Source organism: Acanthaster planci, unplaced genomic scaffold (assembly GCF_054643075.1).
Source record: "Acanthaster planci isolate LZ-2023a unplaced genomic scaffold, COTS_SCS Contig226, whole genome shotgun sequence".
NCBI lineage: Eukaryota > Metazoa > Echinodermata > Asteroidea > Valvatida > Acanthasteridae > Acanthaster > Acanthaster planci.
Genome location: NW_028257847.1, coordinates 17,358 through 32,979, shown reverse-complemented (window position 1 = coordinate 32,979; position 15,622 = coordinate 17,358). Strand labels below are relative to the sequence as shown.

At 40.9% G+C, this 15,622-nt stretch overlaps 1 protein-coding gene across 1 annotated transcript; it reads right to left on the bottom strand.

The window, feature by feature from the left end:
* Positions 1-1,071: 1,071 nt before the first annotated feature.
* LOC147794997 (HHIP-like protein 2) lies at positions 1,072-5,932 on the bottom strand. Its single transcript, XM_087132355.1, has 4 exons — positions 5,262-5,932; positions 3,424-3,752; positions 2,430-2,559; positions 1,072-1,379 (listed from the first exon to the last, which is right to left on the bottom strand). Exons 1-4 carry the CDS (start codon positions 5,930-5,932, stop codon positions 1,361-1,363), a joined length of 1,149 nt encoding a protein of 382 aa, XP_086988481.1. The 3' UTR covers positions 1,072-1,360.
* Positions 5,933-15,622: the final 9,690 nt, after the last annotated feature.

The window sequence follows — 15,622 nt, the reverse complement described above, 5'->3', positions numbered from 1 at the left end:
TTAAATTTGATTAAAATCTAGTACACTGATTTATCTGATTGCATATAAACATAACAACTTGAATTCCCCAGACTAAATACATTGTTCTCTTAAATACCTCGTGATTTGGGGCAAATTTTTGCATAGCCATCTCTGGGATGGACTGGTTCCTTTGTGCCCTTCTTACCATTGAAAAACAGTGTATTGGTGCAATGCGTTTAAAACGAGCAAAAGCACGCCAGAATCACACATAATGAAGCAAACTAGGGGACAGAGAGAAACCCCGCCTTTGTGCTGGTCACGGTTATGCTGGTATCTCAGGAATTCGTTTCCAGACATGCAGGGGAGGTGTGGGTTAAGTAACAATAGGCTGGGGGTGTATAGGGATTGGACTTGTGGGGGGGGACCCCGTTCCATTTCGTGCCTGGTACAGAATCATATGCAGCAAGGTATGAGACGGAGAGAACCCCCTGCTTTGTGTTGGTCATTGTCTCGCAGGAATCTGGGGAATTCCTTTCAGACATCTTGGGGGGATGTGTTAAGTAACAATAGTCTGGAATGTGTATAGGGATTGGACATGTTGGGGGGGTACCCCTCTGTCCCATTTCGTGCCTGATACAGAATCACGAGGTATAGCAACAGAATCTTTGGTATGGAGAATTCAAATTTTTATGTTCATGTGAGTTTAATTAAAGAACTACGCGTATCAGATTCTATTCAAATTTAACTAACAAAAGGCTTATTTGACCTACCGAAACCTTTCAGTAAAATTTGATTCAGTTCTATGCAGGGCACACGCTCATGTAAATGTACATACCTCTCTCGTCCTCTGCAAACGACAAGATGTACCTTGGGTAGGAATTTACCAGATTTCCCAGGCAAACAGAGGAGTCTCCCATGCAAATGTCTTGCCTTTCCCAGGTGCTAGTGGTAGTGTTTTCGATGAGAAGGAAGAGACGGTTACAAATGGATTCAACGATACACTTTATCTGAAAGAATTCTAATGCTACAGGCCTTACCCCGTTGCATCTACAGCTTTGCAAGTTGTAATCCACAACATTGGAATGCAGAGCCAAACATCAAGGTGTTCACGATAAGTGCAGTTGAAAATATGGGAATTATACTGTATCAATCGTGGCGGATTTTCATTGCTTTGATTTGGTTGTCACACTCTCACGAATTACAGCGCACCGCTCCCTTTCTCGACATCCTCAGAAATGATCTCGTCGAAACGACTGATGACATCAAATAGAAGTATTACTTCATAGCACTGACGTAATTCTTTTTTACCGGAACTGCATGGAGGGTTAGAGAAAAGGAAGTGACTAGATACTAACCCGTGAAACCTGGTCTGCTATTTTTCTCAAGACTCTTAGAGGGTTCATGCTTGGACTCTGTTTCTGCATCAATTGAAAAAGGAAATCCCAAACACAATGATAAAATTGGAAAATGATAGCACAAATGGGTCGGATTCGAACCAAGGACTATGGATCTGTAGTTCAAATCACTACCAACTAAGCTATCGAAGCGACGTAATGGATTCCGTTTTTGAAATGTCTCAAATGGTGTATTGCATTGTCCCCTCTTCATGAATCATTGGTTCCCCCAGGTACTGAAAAAAAGTAGCGCACCAGGTTTCACGGGCTAGAATTAAGTCGCTTCCTAGAGAAAAGCGGGGACCGGGAGGAGATGTCTTGCCCGGCCATGCAAATTTTGAGAATTAGTGGACGGGTGTTAACGCTACGGATGTACAGCTGGATAATATATACACACTTGTAAAACCCTAGGTCCATTTAAACAGCGTGTTTGTGGCTTTAAAAAATTGTTCTTTTTTGAGTGCAACTGAATACATTTTCGTTGTTGGAGTAAATTGTTCCGGAATCTGGGGGTAGAGTGGGGAGGGGAAAGGGCGGCATAGATGACTTGCCCAGCCATGAAAATTTAAAAGGCGGGGGGGGGGAGTACACCATATGACTCCATGTATAGGTCGCTGTTCATGATATTGATGTACATTTATAATATTTAAAAGGTGAAAGGTGCTTTAAATTCCCTTTTTTTAAAGTTATATTGAATGCATTTTAGCTATTGGACGTCTGAAAAATTCTTCCAAATCCGCTTTGATTTTTTGCTCACCACAAAAAGTGTGTGTGTGGGGGGGGGGAAGGATAACTCAATAGCCCAACACCCCACCTCAAAAATAGGGGGAGGGGATATTTACCCCAATCCCCGAGATTTCCGCCCATGCCCCATGTTCAGAGACTTTTATTGTCACGGGAGTTTCGCAGTAGTGCTCCTACAAGAGTTTGCAACGCGTGGGCCAATCACAATGGGTGAAATATGTCGACCCAGTGCGCGTTTGGAACGGGTCGACAGATTTTGCGCGTTGTGATTGGCCAACGCGTTGCAAACTCTTGGAGGCGCACTATCGTGAATCGCACGTATTGTCTCACCCGTTGTAGTAATCACCGAAGATGAATTTTCCGTAAAGATTGGGCGATTGGCAACCGCGGTACACGTAACCTCCAATAACGCATTTGCCCTCCGAGTGCGAATAGACATGGACAGGTTGGACTTCGTTAGCTGTGGGAAGAATATCCGATCACCAGGACATTTCTGTAATGTGCTCCAAACAATTTTCTGTTGTATATTTGCAATGCTTGTGACTGAAACTACGTAAAAAAACCAACGTGCCTTAAAATATCGTCCAACTTAGATTCAAGAGGTCATGTTAAGAAGTTTTGTGAGAATTCGAACCAAGAGTCCCCAGCACGGCGCACTTGAAAATATTAATTTTTCCTTAACCCCAGGTAAATATTGGGTCTTCTCTTCAGGTTGATTGGATCAACTAAACTTCAATACGGGCGATTCACAATAGTGCGCCTCCAAGAGTTTGCAATGCGCTGGCCAATCACAACACACGAAAACTGTCAACCCTTTTCCAAACGCGCGTTGGGTCGACAGATTTTGCGCATAGTGATTGGCCAACTCGTTGCAAACTCTTGGTAGTGCACTATTGTGAATCGGCCGTACTCTGATACTCAGGAAAAACAACGAAGACAAGAATTTGCAGTAGTCAAGTCAACCACATGTCACAGGGCTGGGATAGACCACATGCAGCTCTGGTATAGACGAATCCGGCGAAAAGAATTAGAAGCCATTACTGCGGGGCCATGCTATTCGTACGGAGGCGATACGCGCCCGCTACATTCCTCTCCGCTCATGGGATGACCAAGCAGGAATTTCTTATATGTCTATGACAGGGATGGCATCTCCTCGGATTTGTCCATGAGATAGCAAGCAACAGGGAATGAATGATTACCAAGGGATGCCTTGGGCACATAGGCAGGAGAAGGATCAAACTCTGTCGAGTGAGGGAAAAAACATTGCCACGTTTGGTAGACAAATCTAGAACTTAGAAGTATGATAATTTTTGACATGACCTACCTAGCCACTGTTCGTTACACTGTTCTTGTTTAAAACAGGCGTAGCCCTCTTTGGCCCGCCAGCCGTAGTTACCCCCTTTCACGATGATGTTGATCTCCTCATATTGATTCTGACCGACGTCCCCGAAGAAGATCCGTCCCTTGCCCTTTCCGGTCACTCGATCGCCGTGGTCTATCGAACCTCTCCAACTGTTACGCACTCCGTAAGCGTATATCTCTGGGCGGGTGTCGGCCACCCCTACAAACGGGTTGTCCGGTGGAATGCCATAATTTCGGTCACCGCTTGGGTTGTCCACGTCAATTCGGATAATCTTACCAAGAAGAGTGTTCCTTTGTGTTTAATTAAGGGAGAGAGGAGAGGAGATAAACGAACCATATACAGGGCCCTCGGGGCCCGCTGATGATTAGACAATAAGTAGGTTACACCATTGGTAAAATCCCCTAAATCGGACTACCGTATAATCCTGGAATATCTTTCTTGAAAGAATGCGTATAACAGCGTCAGCAAGTGTGTGAAACAGTTCCACTCAGAATGCTGTAGTTTTAAATAAAACGGCAATTTTTTCTCCTTTTTCACGCTGGTCGGCCGACCACCGTTAGGAATAGGCCTAAGCACCATTGCGCATATCGAGCACTTGCATATTCTCGTTGTTTCAGTGTCACTGCCAAGAGTCGACTGCATACTTCATTCCAGGACGTTTTTTTTTCATGAATCCACAAAGCTACATTGTCGAGGAGGCCATTTAAAACTGCTCTTTTTTAAGGGAAAGAGAACCTGCCATGCTTGTTCTCCACCCTGACCTCGCGGGGGTTATTCACTTACCGCGAACGCCATGCAATTATTAAATTTTTCGCAAAATGAATTAAAACTGAAAGATGATCGTTGAAACTGCCTCGCTGTTTTTCTCGGTTTTTCACAAACCAGTTGACTCAACCAAGCATGAAAGAAGTCAGTGGACTGTAAGTTGCAGTAAATCTCACACACCGTAACCAGCCAATCATGTAAAATTACAACAAAAACCAAAGGTAAAACAGCAACACAGCAATAAACACAGGTAGTCGAAATTCGCGTGAGTTTCCATATTAGAATCATTAATCAGTAAATCATGAAAATCGCGTTTTATACAACGTTATGGCCCGTAACCTATTTGTGTTAGAGCACGCCGGATGAATGGTCTGTGGTTGAAAGTGGTATAAGGCCTAGTCCTATATTATACTCTTCATTGCAATTTTTTCCCTTTTCAATATCGGCAAGCACTTTATGAAGAAAAACCCCAACGAATAACTACGGAAATTGTATTAAATGTATCCTTTTGTTGGTTACCATATTTTTTTAGAATAGAAATATTAAGAGCTTATATAATTTCGTTTAAATGGTGCGCGAATTAAACAAAACAATGTAAGCTCTGACTGTAATGAAATGGTGGAAAAATACAGCTCAAGGTCGAGATGATGTATCTAAATAAAATAAGAGTATGATAATGACGTCATCGAGTGTTTTGTTATTCGATTCTGGTGTTCATTAGGGTCAGGAAACGGGTCAACTTCAACCGCAACTTGCCTTAAAACATCACATCAACTTGAATTTGCAGTTGTCACCTTTGTCATCTGCAGCGACGTCATCATGTCGTCAAGTGGTATTACGTAGTATTTCAGATTAGTATTCAAGATAGACATGTTCAAATTCGTGAACCATGCTTTTCCCTGTTTGACTTATTACACAAAGATATTCGAAACTCCAAAAGAAATGCATGTCTGCTCGATTAGGCCTACTGATGCGTTTACTCGACAAACGGTAATTTTCGAAAGTTAGAAACTTGAACCTTATTTGAGCCTTACCGATTGAGTCCGGCATTCAGTGGATCGCCTCCTGATCCTCCATCCCCAAAACTTGCATACAAGTAGCCGTCTATTCCAAATAGTAACTGACCTCCGTTGTGGTTTGAATATGGCTGGCCAAACTCAAGCAAAACCCTTTCCGTTGAGGTATCAACTCTATTCATGTCATCGGTCATAACTGTGAATTCGCTTATTCGGATACTCTTGACACCTGGGCCCAGTGTGTAGCAAATATATAATTTGGAATTGTCTGTGAAGTTTGGGTGGAATGCTGCACCGAGTAAACCTCGTTCTCCAAGATTTGCCGTCACGTGAACTGAATCCTGCAAATCCAAGAATGCGGTCTCAAGTTTGGTACCGTTCGTCAAAAACACGTGGATGATCCCTCGCTGCTCTCCGATGAAAAATCGGTGAGTGTTGTCGTTGGCGTGGACGGCGAAGACAGGTTTCCTCAGGCCGCTGGCAAATTCCTCCAGACACAGACAATTGCTTCGACCAGTACCTGATCTGGCTTCTTCTGCCCACCGGTTGAGGTCATCGCTGACCAAAACATCGGGGAAACAGTAATCAACATCCAGTATGGCCATCATTTCACAAAATTCAGCGGACGAACTTGTGGCGGCCTGTCGGAGCGGCTCCTCCTCGGTGATGAAGGGACAAGTTGGCTGCATGATCGGTGAAACTCGGTACAGTAACCGCTGCAAAGACCGGGCAATTGTCTGGCATTACCCCGTGAGCTCTCACCATCATAAATATGAGCTGCGTACGGTGAACACTCCTGACAAAGGATTTCGTTAAGAAAATCACTGCAATTGCTCGACAAGCTCCCGTGAATGCTGTTATATTCCGAGGGACGATTCTTTGGAAGTTCTGTTTAATTTCCTGATCCCTCGCACGTGTGCAGCATCCGAATTCAATGTAGAGAGTGCAGAACTCTGGCTCGCTCCCTTGGTCGTGGGTAAATGGTGCGGAAAAGTCGAGGCACTGTGGGGGCGGCTTTGACGCCGGAATTGCTGACATGAAAACCCAGGACAATTATGCCCAGGGCATATATATGGCCTAAGGACACGAAAAATGTTATTCCAATCCACAACAACCTTCCACTTTAACTGTCCCTCCATGATGCGACTGTCTACCCCTGAACATGCAAGTATAGGCGAATGTGGTGACGCATTGACGTTCTAAACAAAACCGTTTAAAGTTGTATTTTCTCAGAAGTGCATGGCTGCGTAAACTAAGGCTAGCCGGCAGTACATGCTTAAAGTATGGCATAGCCGGCAGTACAAAATTAAAAGAATAATTCACAAAGTGTTGAAAATCCCACGCAGCCATTAGAACGCCGGATAGTGATACACGTACTATTAACTACTAAATAAAAATGCAACCCTACTTAAAATTAATGAGATAAATGTCTACTTTAAACGAATTTGAAGTAAAATCGAAAACCAACCAAAAGGTGATTTTTTGCGAACTTGAGCCGCCATGCAAGTTGTGTGGGCGAAATGAGTGTGGTCTATTATGCGTAGCCACTGATCCATGACAGTAGCTCCGTATACAAAGCCAAAAAGTGAACAATAACGCAGTTTGTGGGGGTCAGTTTTCTTTCCGATCCTTCAGACAGTGGTCGAGTTCGTGCGCCGTATTCTTGACACGGGTTTCTTGTTCTCGCGCTCGAACGGCGGGGAACACGACCTCAAGAACACTGTTCGCGGGAACAGGATCACACACCACCTCCTCGTCAGGGTTTTACAGGAACACACGGAAAAACTCGTGAGATTTTGATTTTTGAACAGCTGCGAAAAATGGAGAGATGGTTTACAAGGTCAGAGACAATAGGAAGTTTTGCAAAATTAACATTAATTATTTTTCACAAGACAGAAGTGAATGTTCCTGTTTGAATAGAAAAGAATTCAGCCCAGTTGTCCAAGCATTAACTCTCGAACAGTTTACTACGATATGGACGCCGCCATGTTGCTTGTCACTAGCTACCAGCGATGACCAATCGTACGTTCCCGGCGTTCGAGCGGCCGACCCAAGAACGACAAATCAAGCTGTTCGTGAACATACGAGAACAAACCGCCCGAACTCGGCCAGTGTGTAATAAAACACCAAAATGTCGTTTCAACCAAATAAAAGATCATGAAAGTTCACATGAAAAAAATTCCACAATTGTGGGCCCCCCAAAACAATTGAATCATCTTTCACGCAGTCGCACTTTCAAATAAAGACAAGAAATTTACCCGCGGGTTAAAAGTTCTTGCCCAAATTCGTCTTTTCTTTCTACACCGACAAATATCGACAGACCCAGTGTATCCATTGGAAGGATGCACAATCCAGAAACAACCAAAAACGGAAGCCATTTGGCTGCTCTTTATCAAATTATACTGAAAAAATCCCAGGAGTGGTACATGTATGCCAAACAAAAAACATTAAGGAATGTTGACGAGATCTTGTGAAAAAAGTTCCCTCTGAGGGAAAGTTTATATTTTTAATAGCGGACAATTTGTGGCTATACGTTTACAAATGCTGACCATTATACCTCTTGCACAACCCACAAGAATAAATTATGTTCTTCAGTTTCAAAGGTACAGGTCATCAAGGCACAAGTTATAATAATGAGAAAATTTGGAGATGATCCGTTTCGACTAAAATAAATTTCTTCGTTTGGCACACTGAAGAGGTTAAACTGTGCCGCATAAACGACGGCAACTAGATTTTTTTCCAATGATAAACATTAAAATATTTGACAATACAATCGTTTAATCATGATTTAACAAATCCTCATGATGAATTCGTCCCTGTCAAACCGCGCTGCAAAAAATGGCGTCCATCTTTTGCAGAAGTTAAATCGAACACACACACATTCACACAAATAGCCTAACTCCCTCATTATGTTGTACTAGAATGTCATTCAGCTTAACAAAAAAATAAAACACCTGTATACCTACACAAACAGCACAACTCATTGCCTATGGTACCGGGGCTAATGCTGTTTACCCATGAACATGAAGTGCAACAGCTTTGAACCAGTCTCTTTTATTGTCAGTGCTTGATTACAAAACCTGACCTGCCCGTGTAGGCATGAGTAGAGGTTGGGTTGATGAATGAACTGACTCCGCCATCTTGTTCAAATGCAAAAAGCGGGCAAGCCAGGCCCAATGTCATCTTCTGATTTCGCATATTAGACAACATTTTGATCATCAATAAATTCACTGGGTAGGAACTAGAAATCTGGAGAATGCAAAAACTGAAGTGGCGTCATCAGTCAATTTGTTATTACTTTTTAATATTGATTATTTTCGTTATGACATCATATCGCTGTGTATGTCTATATTTGAAGCAGGTGCGTACGCTCATAGGTAGGGGTGTGCTATAGACATATAAATAATTATAATAATTATGTTGATGTGATCCTATGTCGCTTTTGACAGACCAATGTTTACTTATTGGTACACGTTGTGTTGAAGTGTTCATGTACATTGAAGGTGTATTCTCAACAGGTCAAAAAGTGTGAAGAACAACACATGTCAAATTCGGTTCACATAACAGATATTATTTAAGCCCCCAAACGAGGTTCCTGCATCAAAACCCCGTGACGTCATCGAACTAATGTCAGCTGATCACCTCATGTTTGTCTCTGAAACAGGCAGGAAGCTCGATGAGCAGGAAGCTCGATGAACCTAAACGACGAAGAGACGGCGCATTTTTTCTAGCAACGGGGTCTTAGTAGGAACCACGCTTTGCTTGTTCACAATTGACGATGAAATGCGTTCGTTATGGTCGTGTAGCTACTAGCAAAACTGAACACTTCTGACCAAAATCATCTAATTGCGTGCTTCTGTTCAAGACAAATACTTTTTATTTCACTTACTTACTTCTTCACTTTCACTTTATTTTCCATATGAAACATTTCATATTGACAATACAGTGCTTTAGTGGATGGAGACCTCTAAAAAGCATAGCTTGTCGAGTAGAGGCCCCCTTTTATATTTATACATGTATGAAATGTGTCACAGTTACAAAAAACAATTAACCATGTAACGAAAAGTTAGTAGGAAGTGCTATGCATACACTTGTTAAATCGTTGATATTGAAATGTAACCCCGTTGAAAGAAAAAAACAGTTATTTACGAGATAATTATTCAGTAATTTATTTTTGTATTTACGCTTGAAGCCAGAAAGACCGGCAGAATTTTTTCGAGGAAATGTCCACTGAACTCCAAAGCTTAGGCCCCTCATGTTTCAAATTTGCTCCATATATTGTGGTTCGTGCAAATGATCGATGAAATTCATAGTTTTGCCTTGTAAAGTGATTATTGGTTTCTTCAATTTTTTATAAATAATGAACAAATAGATTTAGGCCCTAGCTGTAGAGAACAAATATCTTATGTGCAACAATTGTAGAAGAGAGGATCAGTGTGTTGCTGAAAATTAACATTGTAAAGAATCTGCATGGCTTTTTTCTGTAATTTAAGGATTCGATTAAGATAACTAATACTACTGTTACCCAAGCAAGAATGCCTTATGAAATGTACGGTAAACAAGAGAATTATACAAAGTTATTAAATTTTCTGGTGAAAATTGCTTTCAATTTTGAGATAATGCCTATATTTCTGGATATAATTTTGGAGATATAACTGATCTGTTTATTCCAGGTTAAGCGGTCATGTATAGTCCTAAGAATTTAGTTGAGTCAGTGTTTGTAATACCGGTATTGTCAATAAAGATTTCATCGGGTACCTGATGTTGCTTTCTGCTAAATAGCATGTAGCTCGTCTTCTTAACGTTAAGCGATAACTTAGTTGCTCTAATCCAGCTAGATACTTTTTGCATCTCATATTTAACTATCGAAAAGTGTTTTCACATATCATTATGACTAGAAAAGAGATTACTCTCATCAGCAAAAAAATTAAAGAAGAACACATCTGAAGATTTATCAAAGTCATTGATTTAAATAGAAAATAAGAAAGGGCCCAAGATGGAGCCCTGTGGAACACCACAAGACATTTTACATCATGTAGATTCGGTACCGTTGATAGCCACAAATTGTTGTCCATCAGATAGGTAGCTCCGAAACCAATCCAAAGCAGTCCCCCTCATTCCATACTATTCTAGTTTTCATGTAGAAGAATTTCATGATCAACTGTATCAGAGGCCTTCGAAAGATCCAGGAAAATACCTACTGTTTTAGATGAAGCATCTAAAACGGTTGTTGTTTTCTCAAACTGCTTACTAAAGTAATCTTGCTTACAGTTACGAAGGACATTGGTAAGTATATTTTTTTAGCGTACATAATCTGAACGATTGGTATCGGTAGGATTTCTGGAGTGACCCATACAGTGGAATCTGCTGGTCTCCCATGGGGCCAAGTAATTGTGTATGTATACTGTTCTTTCATTTCGTCGCACATCCACCCCCCCCAAAAAAAACAAATGTTTCAGTCATTTTGCGTTTGTACGTTTAATTTCAAAACGGAAGACGGTAAATAGCACCACATGTGAGTCTTTTAAAACTTATAGTGATGAAATCAATGCATGTATAATCCATATTTGACACAAAGTCCTCAAGTGTAATCAGCTTTAATAGTACTCGACTATTCCACTCCAGATTAATTCATAAGTTTAACTTTACTATCTATTAGATATGTACATGTCATTTCTCTCTTTTACGACTCGCATACGTATCCCTTTACATGGACCCACTTGCTCATGCATGCAAAAGGCTACGCAATCTCTCATCCCCTTTTGACGACTTGCATCCTTTTTTGAGGGGGTGCCCACCTTGCATAAACTGCGTGCTCAATTCTTGCATCCTCTCCAACGACTTGCATCCCTTCTTTCTCAGTATTAAATTCTCGCGTGTCTTTTTAACGACTTGCATTCCTTTTCTCTTGTCCCAACATTGCATACATGTGCTAAATTCACATGGGGGGGGGCTACCTTGCATTGAAATGTACTTTGCACTTTCTCGCATTTATTTATCATTTGTTGCTTGCATCATATGTTTGTTTTAATTTACAAAATATTTTCATACATTTGCATTTGGAAAGTAATTATTAACACGTGAAATTCTCCCTTTTTTCTTTTGCAAAATATGACTGTCGAAAAATAGACAAATATCTAAAGAGGGAATCTGTTTGAAATGAATCAGATTTTGACTTTATTTACTGCTCTTGTGCTCTGGATTTTTCTCTTCATTATACACAATCTGCTCTATCTATTACAATCTTTTATCGCAAGGGCCATTCTACAGAGCAACACCGGTCGACGTGGGTTGTGAAGTTTCTGCTCGAGAGACAATTTCACCGCATTTTGCAGCTCATTCTTCTTAGTGAATGTGACACAGGTATTCACCCACTGCATTTTTTTAATGTTTAAATTGTTTCTTATCTTAAGATGTGGTCAAACTCCATTTTACTTTTTATGATAACACATGACACGAACATTCTAAACTTGTGTTGAGATTTGAGTAATTATTAACTTTAGTGGAATCGAGTCATTTGCTCGCAGTGACTTGAGTCGAGTCGCCTAAAATGAGACTCGAGTCGGACTCAAGTGGGGTCAATTATACTCGAGTCACGACAGCTCTGACAAATAAAACAAGCCCATCGCCTGGGCTAGAGCGAACTCCAGTCAACGTGTGGCGTATCTCATCCACTAGGGGCCCGTTTGTTTCTCTTGGATCCGGATCATTATCCGTGATCTGTCGTTGGTTCACTGGCACCAGAACCCGACTAATGATAGTGCGAAACAGCCCTGGGCTCACTGATCACGATCCAGACAGGCCCCCATGTGGAGACGTGCTCAAACCCGTCTTTTGGGGAACAAATCATCATGTATCGATATCAAACAGTAATCAGTCCGCCCGCTGTCCAGGGACGTATTCGTTTTCCCAAACGAGATCCAGCATCTTCAGAAGAGGGCGCCCTCTGTGCTGTGCACTATTTATTTTGTCCAAGACTTAATTGTAAAGAGTGATTACGTAAATAAGGTATAAGGGTGCTTGGCAGGAGATGAGTGGATTGGTCGGGAGAAGTCCTGACTTGAAGTTCTCCTTCTAAGGTTCGAATCCGCTTTGTTGTGTTTACAATTCTTTTTTTAAAGACTAATAACAAGTAAGGAAGGAACATTCTCAAGCCGCTAAAAGCCTAAGTTTGGTTGGTGTGGTTAAGAACAACGCAGAGCCGTGTTTAGAAAGAGTTGCGATTTAAGAGTCACCATTGTTGGGAAACAGACCTGCAGGTGTATCACACGCAAACATTTGGAATAAAACAATAGGATTATGTTTAACAACAAAGTGAACAGCCATTTTGTTTCCAAAATCTGTCGGTCGATTGGTTGGTCGGTTAGTCGGTCGGTCGGTTAGTCAATCAGTCGACAGAACTAGGTTCCTAGCTCTGTGGTCAATCAGAAGCGCCATTCATTTGAAGTTGTTCAGAAATTCACCTTAGGACAACAGTATTTCAAGAATTAGGTGTTTGCTAATTTCTTTGGTGTCTGAAATCCAGCTGTTTTACCGTTTGAATACTGTAGTATTCGTCTTAGTACTTCGCTGTGCAAGAAAAGTATTTCAGTATCTCATTTTGGTTATTCTCAATGAGACGTGCACGTTTTTAAAATGTTGCAATGTTCCATACTCGTTAAGTGTGGCGCTGTTGTTAGTGTGACATTATAGGAAAGACACTGTTCAAATTGTGAACGAAAAGTATGCTCACTGAAATATTTCTGAGAGAACTTTTCTCACTGGACTGCTTTGAAGGAACAGCACATCACTAAATGACAACAAAATTACCATTTTTCTGACAATTTTTAGTGCAGCCTTTACATGTAGTTTTCTGCCTAAGATAACATCGAACTTTTGTTCGTATACTTGCAAGCTCTTACTAGCATAAAAAATGAAAACCAAAATGCCCACAAAATAGAACAAGAATGACATCGAGTTAAATGAAATACAAAGGGAGTATCTGCTGAAACTGAATTTCAAAATTAAATTCCCTGAGCCCTTTACTCCAAGGACAATAGTTCCACTGCAGAGCGCAATGAATCAAAGTGCAGATCTGATAATATAACATCACCTTGACACGAGTGACTATACCTTCTTAACTGAGTGCACTGCAGGCTATTCAACATTCAGTGGCACTGTAGTAACATTTTGCCTGAGCCTTGGATTTCTGTCAGAGAACTTGCCTTTGATTGCAGGCAGCAGCCGAAAGGGAAGCTTGCCCTAAGGAATATGAAAAGCAAAAACGAGGACCAGTCTCAGTTCTCACTGCTCTAAGAACGAGGTATGATTTGTATACCTGTTCGGTGACGTATGCATCATTGTCATTGGAAAGAGGCCACGCCACTTGTTTACTGATACAAAAGATTATTGTAATATCAAACTGTGTCCTGTAAGTCTTCATGAAAAGCTGACATGCAGGCATGCCTGTATGCAGGGCTCTGGTGGAGTGGATGTTGCAAAGAATACATTAATACGCTTGTATGCCTAATGTAGTGTAACATCACTTTTTTTTTACATTGCTGACATTCAAATAGTATTTCATATAAATGTGTTTATTTTGTCGAGTGTCAAATCCCCCTTTGTTGTCTGAATCATTGTGCCTGTTTAGTCATCCAACACAAATATTCACGCCAAGCGATGCAATTCCGAACACTTCCAATTTTTTTTGTTTTAAAGGTTTTTTCTCAAAAAAATGCAATTTTGAGACAAATTTCTCACCAAATCAACAGGCACAGTTGCTTTGGCTTCACGAAAACACTAACAACTTAATAAATTGTGTGGACAATTTAAAGCTACTGAGGTGTAATGCATACCCATGGCGCTTCACAGCTATCGTGGCTCCCGAATTACAATTTTGACGCCTTCCTTAGCATCATGGACCGTTCGACGTATTGCTCTAAACGATAACAAACTGCACAGCACATCACGCGGATTACTAATCAGTGCCATAATATCATATTATAAATTATGAAGCCTAGCATGTAACTGTGGTATCGATACCACATCAACCCGTTATAGTCCTCGACAATGGGGTACACAACCATTGTCGTGGACTATGACGGTTAATGTGGTATCGATACCACAATTACATTCTAAGCTTCAGAATTTATTTGTGTGTGAATGAAGCATCTCTTCACTCTAAAGTTTGAAGTTCAAAGTATATCACTACGCAGCTGACTGGTACGAAAAGTTTCGTAATTTTCCTTTTTGTTGTGTCCTCTCTCAGGTTTTAGTACAGCCTACCATGTATCGGACATCTTGGCCGTCCGTTCAGATTTGAAGAAGCCAAGTTATTAAAAAAAAGAGTAAGATATGACTTCCCATCTAGTCTGTGCAGTGAAGGCAAGGTAGTTGTGATGGTAACGGTGGCGTTTTGTTGAAGTTGGCTCTCGTTAACTATGACGAGAACATGTGCACGTGGCCCCGGGGGCGGATCCAGGAATTTAGTCTCCGGGCGGCCTTTAATGCTCTATATCCGATTGTTGTGGACAGACAGACACAATATTATAGGTAATATATTATATTGTTACTGATGCATCTTTATATATGTAGTAGGATGTCTTTTATTATTATTTTGCTATATTTGTTTCATTTTTAAAATTGTTTTCTGATGTCATAGAGGGTGTGGCACCCTTGGACCGCGTCTGGGCCATAAATCATGGCCTTCTTCATGTTGAAGTACCTGTTTTGTGTGTGTTAAATTTTAGACTATTTTGTCTCAAAAATAAAGTGGCTAACTTAGCCTTTGAAAATAATTGGATGGCTACTTCGCCTTAGAAAATAAATTAAAAAGTCTCTTTTTTGTGTGTGTTTTCTTTTTTTCCAAAATAAAGTATACGAATTTTAATATCAAAAGGAAAATAAATCGACCCCCTGGGTAACAAATAAAATAAGATATGAAATGAAACACCGTGGTTGTAGCTCACCAGAATATATTAGCTGTATACTACTGCTAAACAACCCGGTTCACCACAACGACTTTCGCGAAGAAAAGGATGAAAATTAACAACTGGAATCACCTAGAAGGAAGCACAAGAACTCGGTGCAGTGAAGTAACCGCTGCGACCATCAGCAATGCAGGAAAGAAATAAGAGAGGGACGTGTGGCAGTAGGGGCTATTTAAAAAGAAATTGGTGACGCACTTCACCGCTCACGTTACGTAATAAACGAAAAGGCAATGAAAGAAATTCGACTTGGGGCTACTACACATGTACGTCCATGCACATGAACCGAGACTCACGAACGTCTATGTACTTGCTACTTAACCGGTGAACCAATAACATTTTATAATGTCATTAACAAGCCATCAGAGTTCGGAAGAAAACGGAGTTTAACTCTTTTGTCTTCGCTGTGTCCAA

Excerpts from the sequence above, each read along its gene's own strand:
- LOC147794997 (XM_087132355.1), bottom strand. The coding sequence starts at position 5,932 with ATGCAGCCAACTTGTCCCTTCATCACCGAGGAGGAGCCGCTCCGACAG. Across the intron at positions 3,753-5,261 it reads CTGAATGCCGGACTCAATCG|GAACACTCTTCTTGGTAAGA; the intron begins GTAAGGCTCAAA and ends TTAAACACAAAG. Across the intron at positions 2,560-3,423 it reads GTGTAACGAACAGTGGCTAG|CTAACGAAGTCCAACCTGTC; the intron begins GTAGGTCATGTC and ends TTCTTCCCACAG.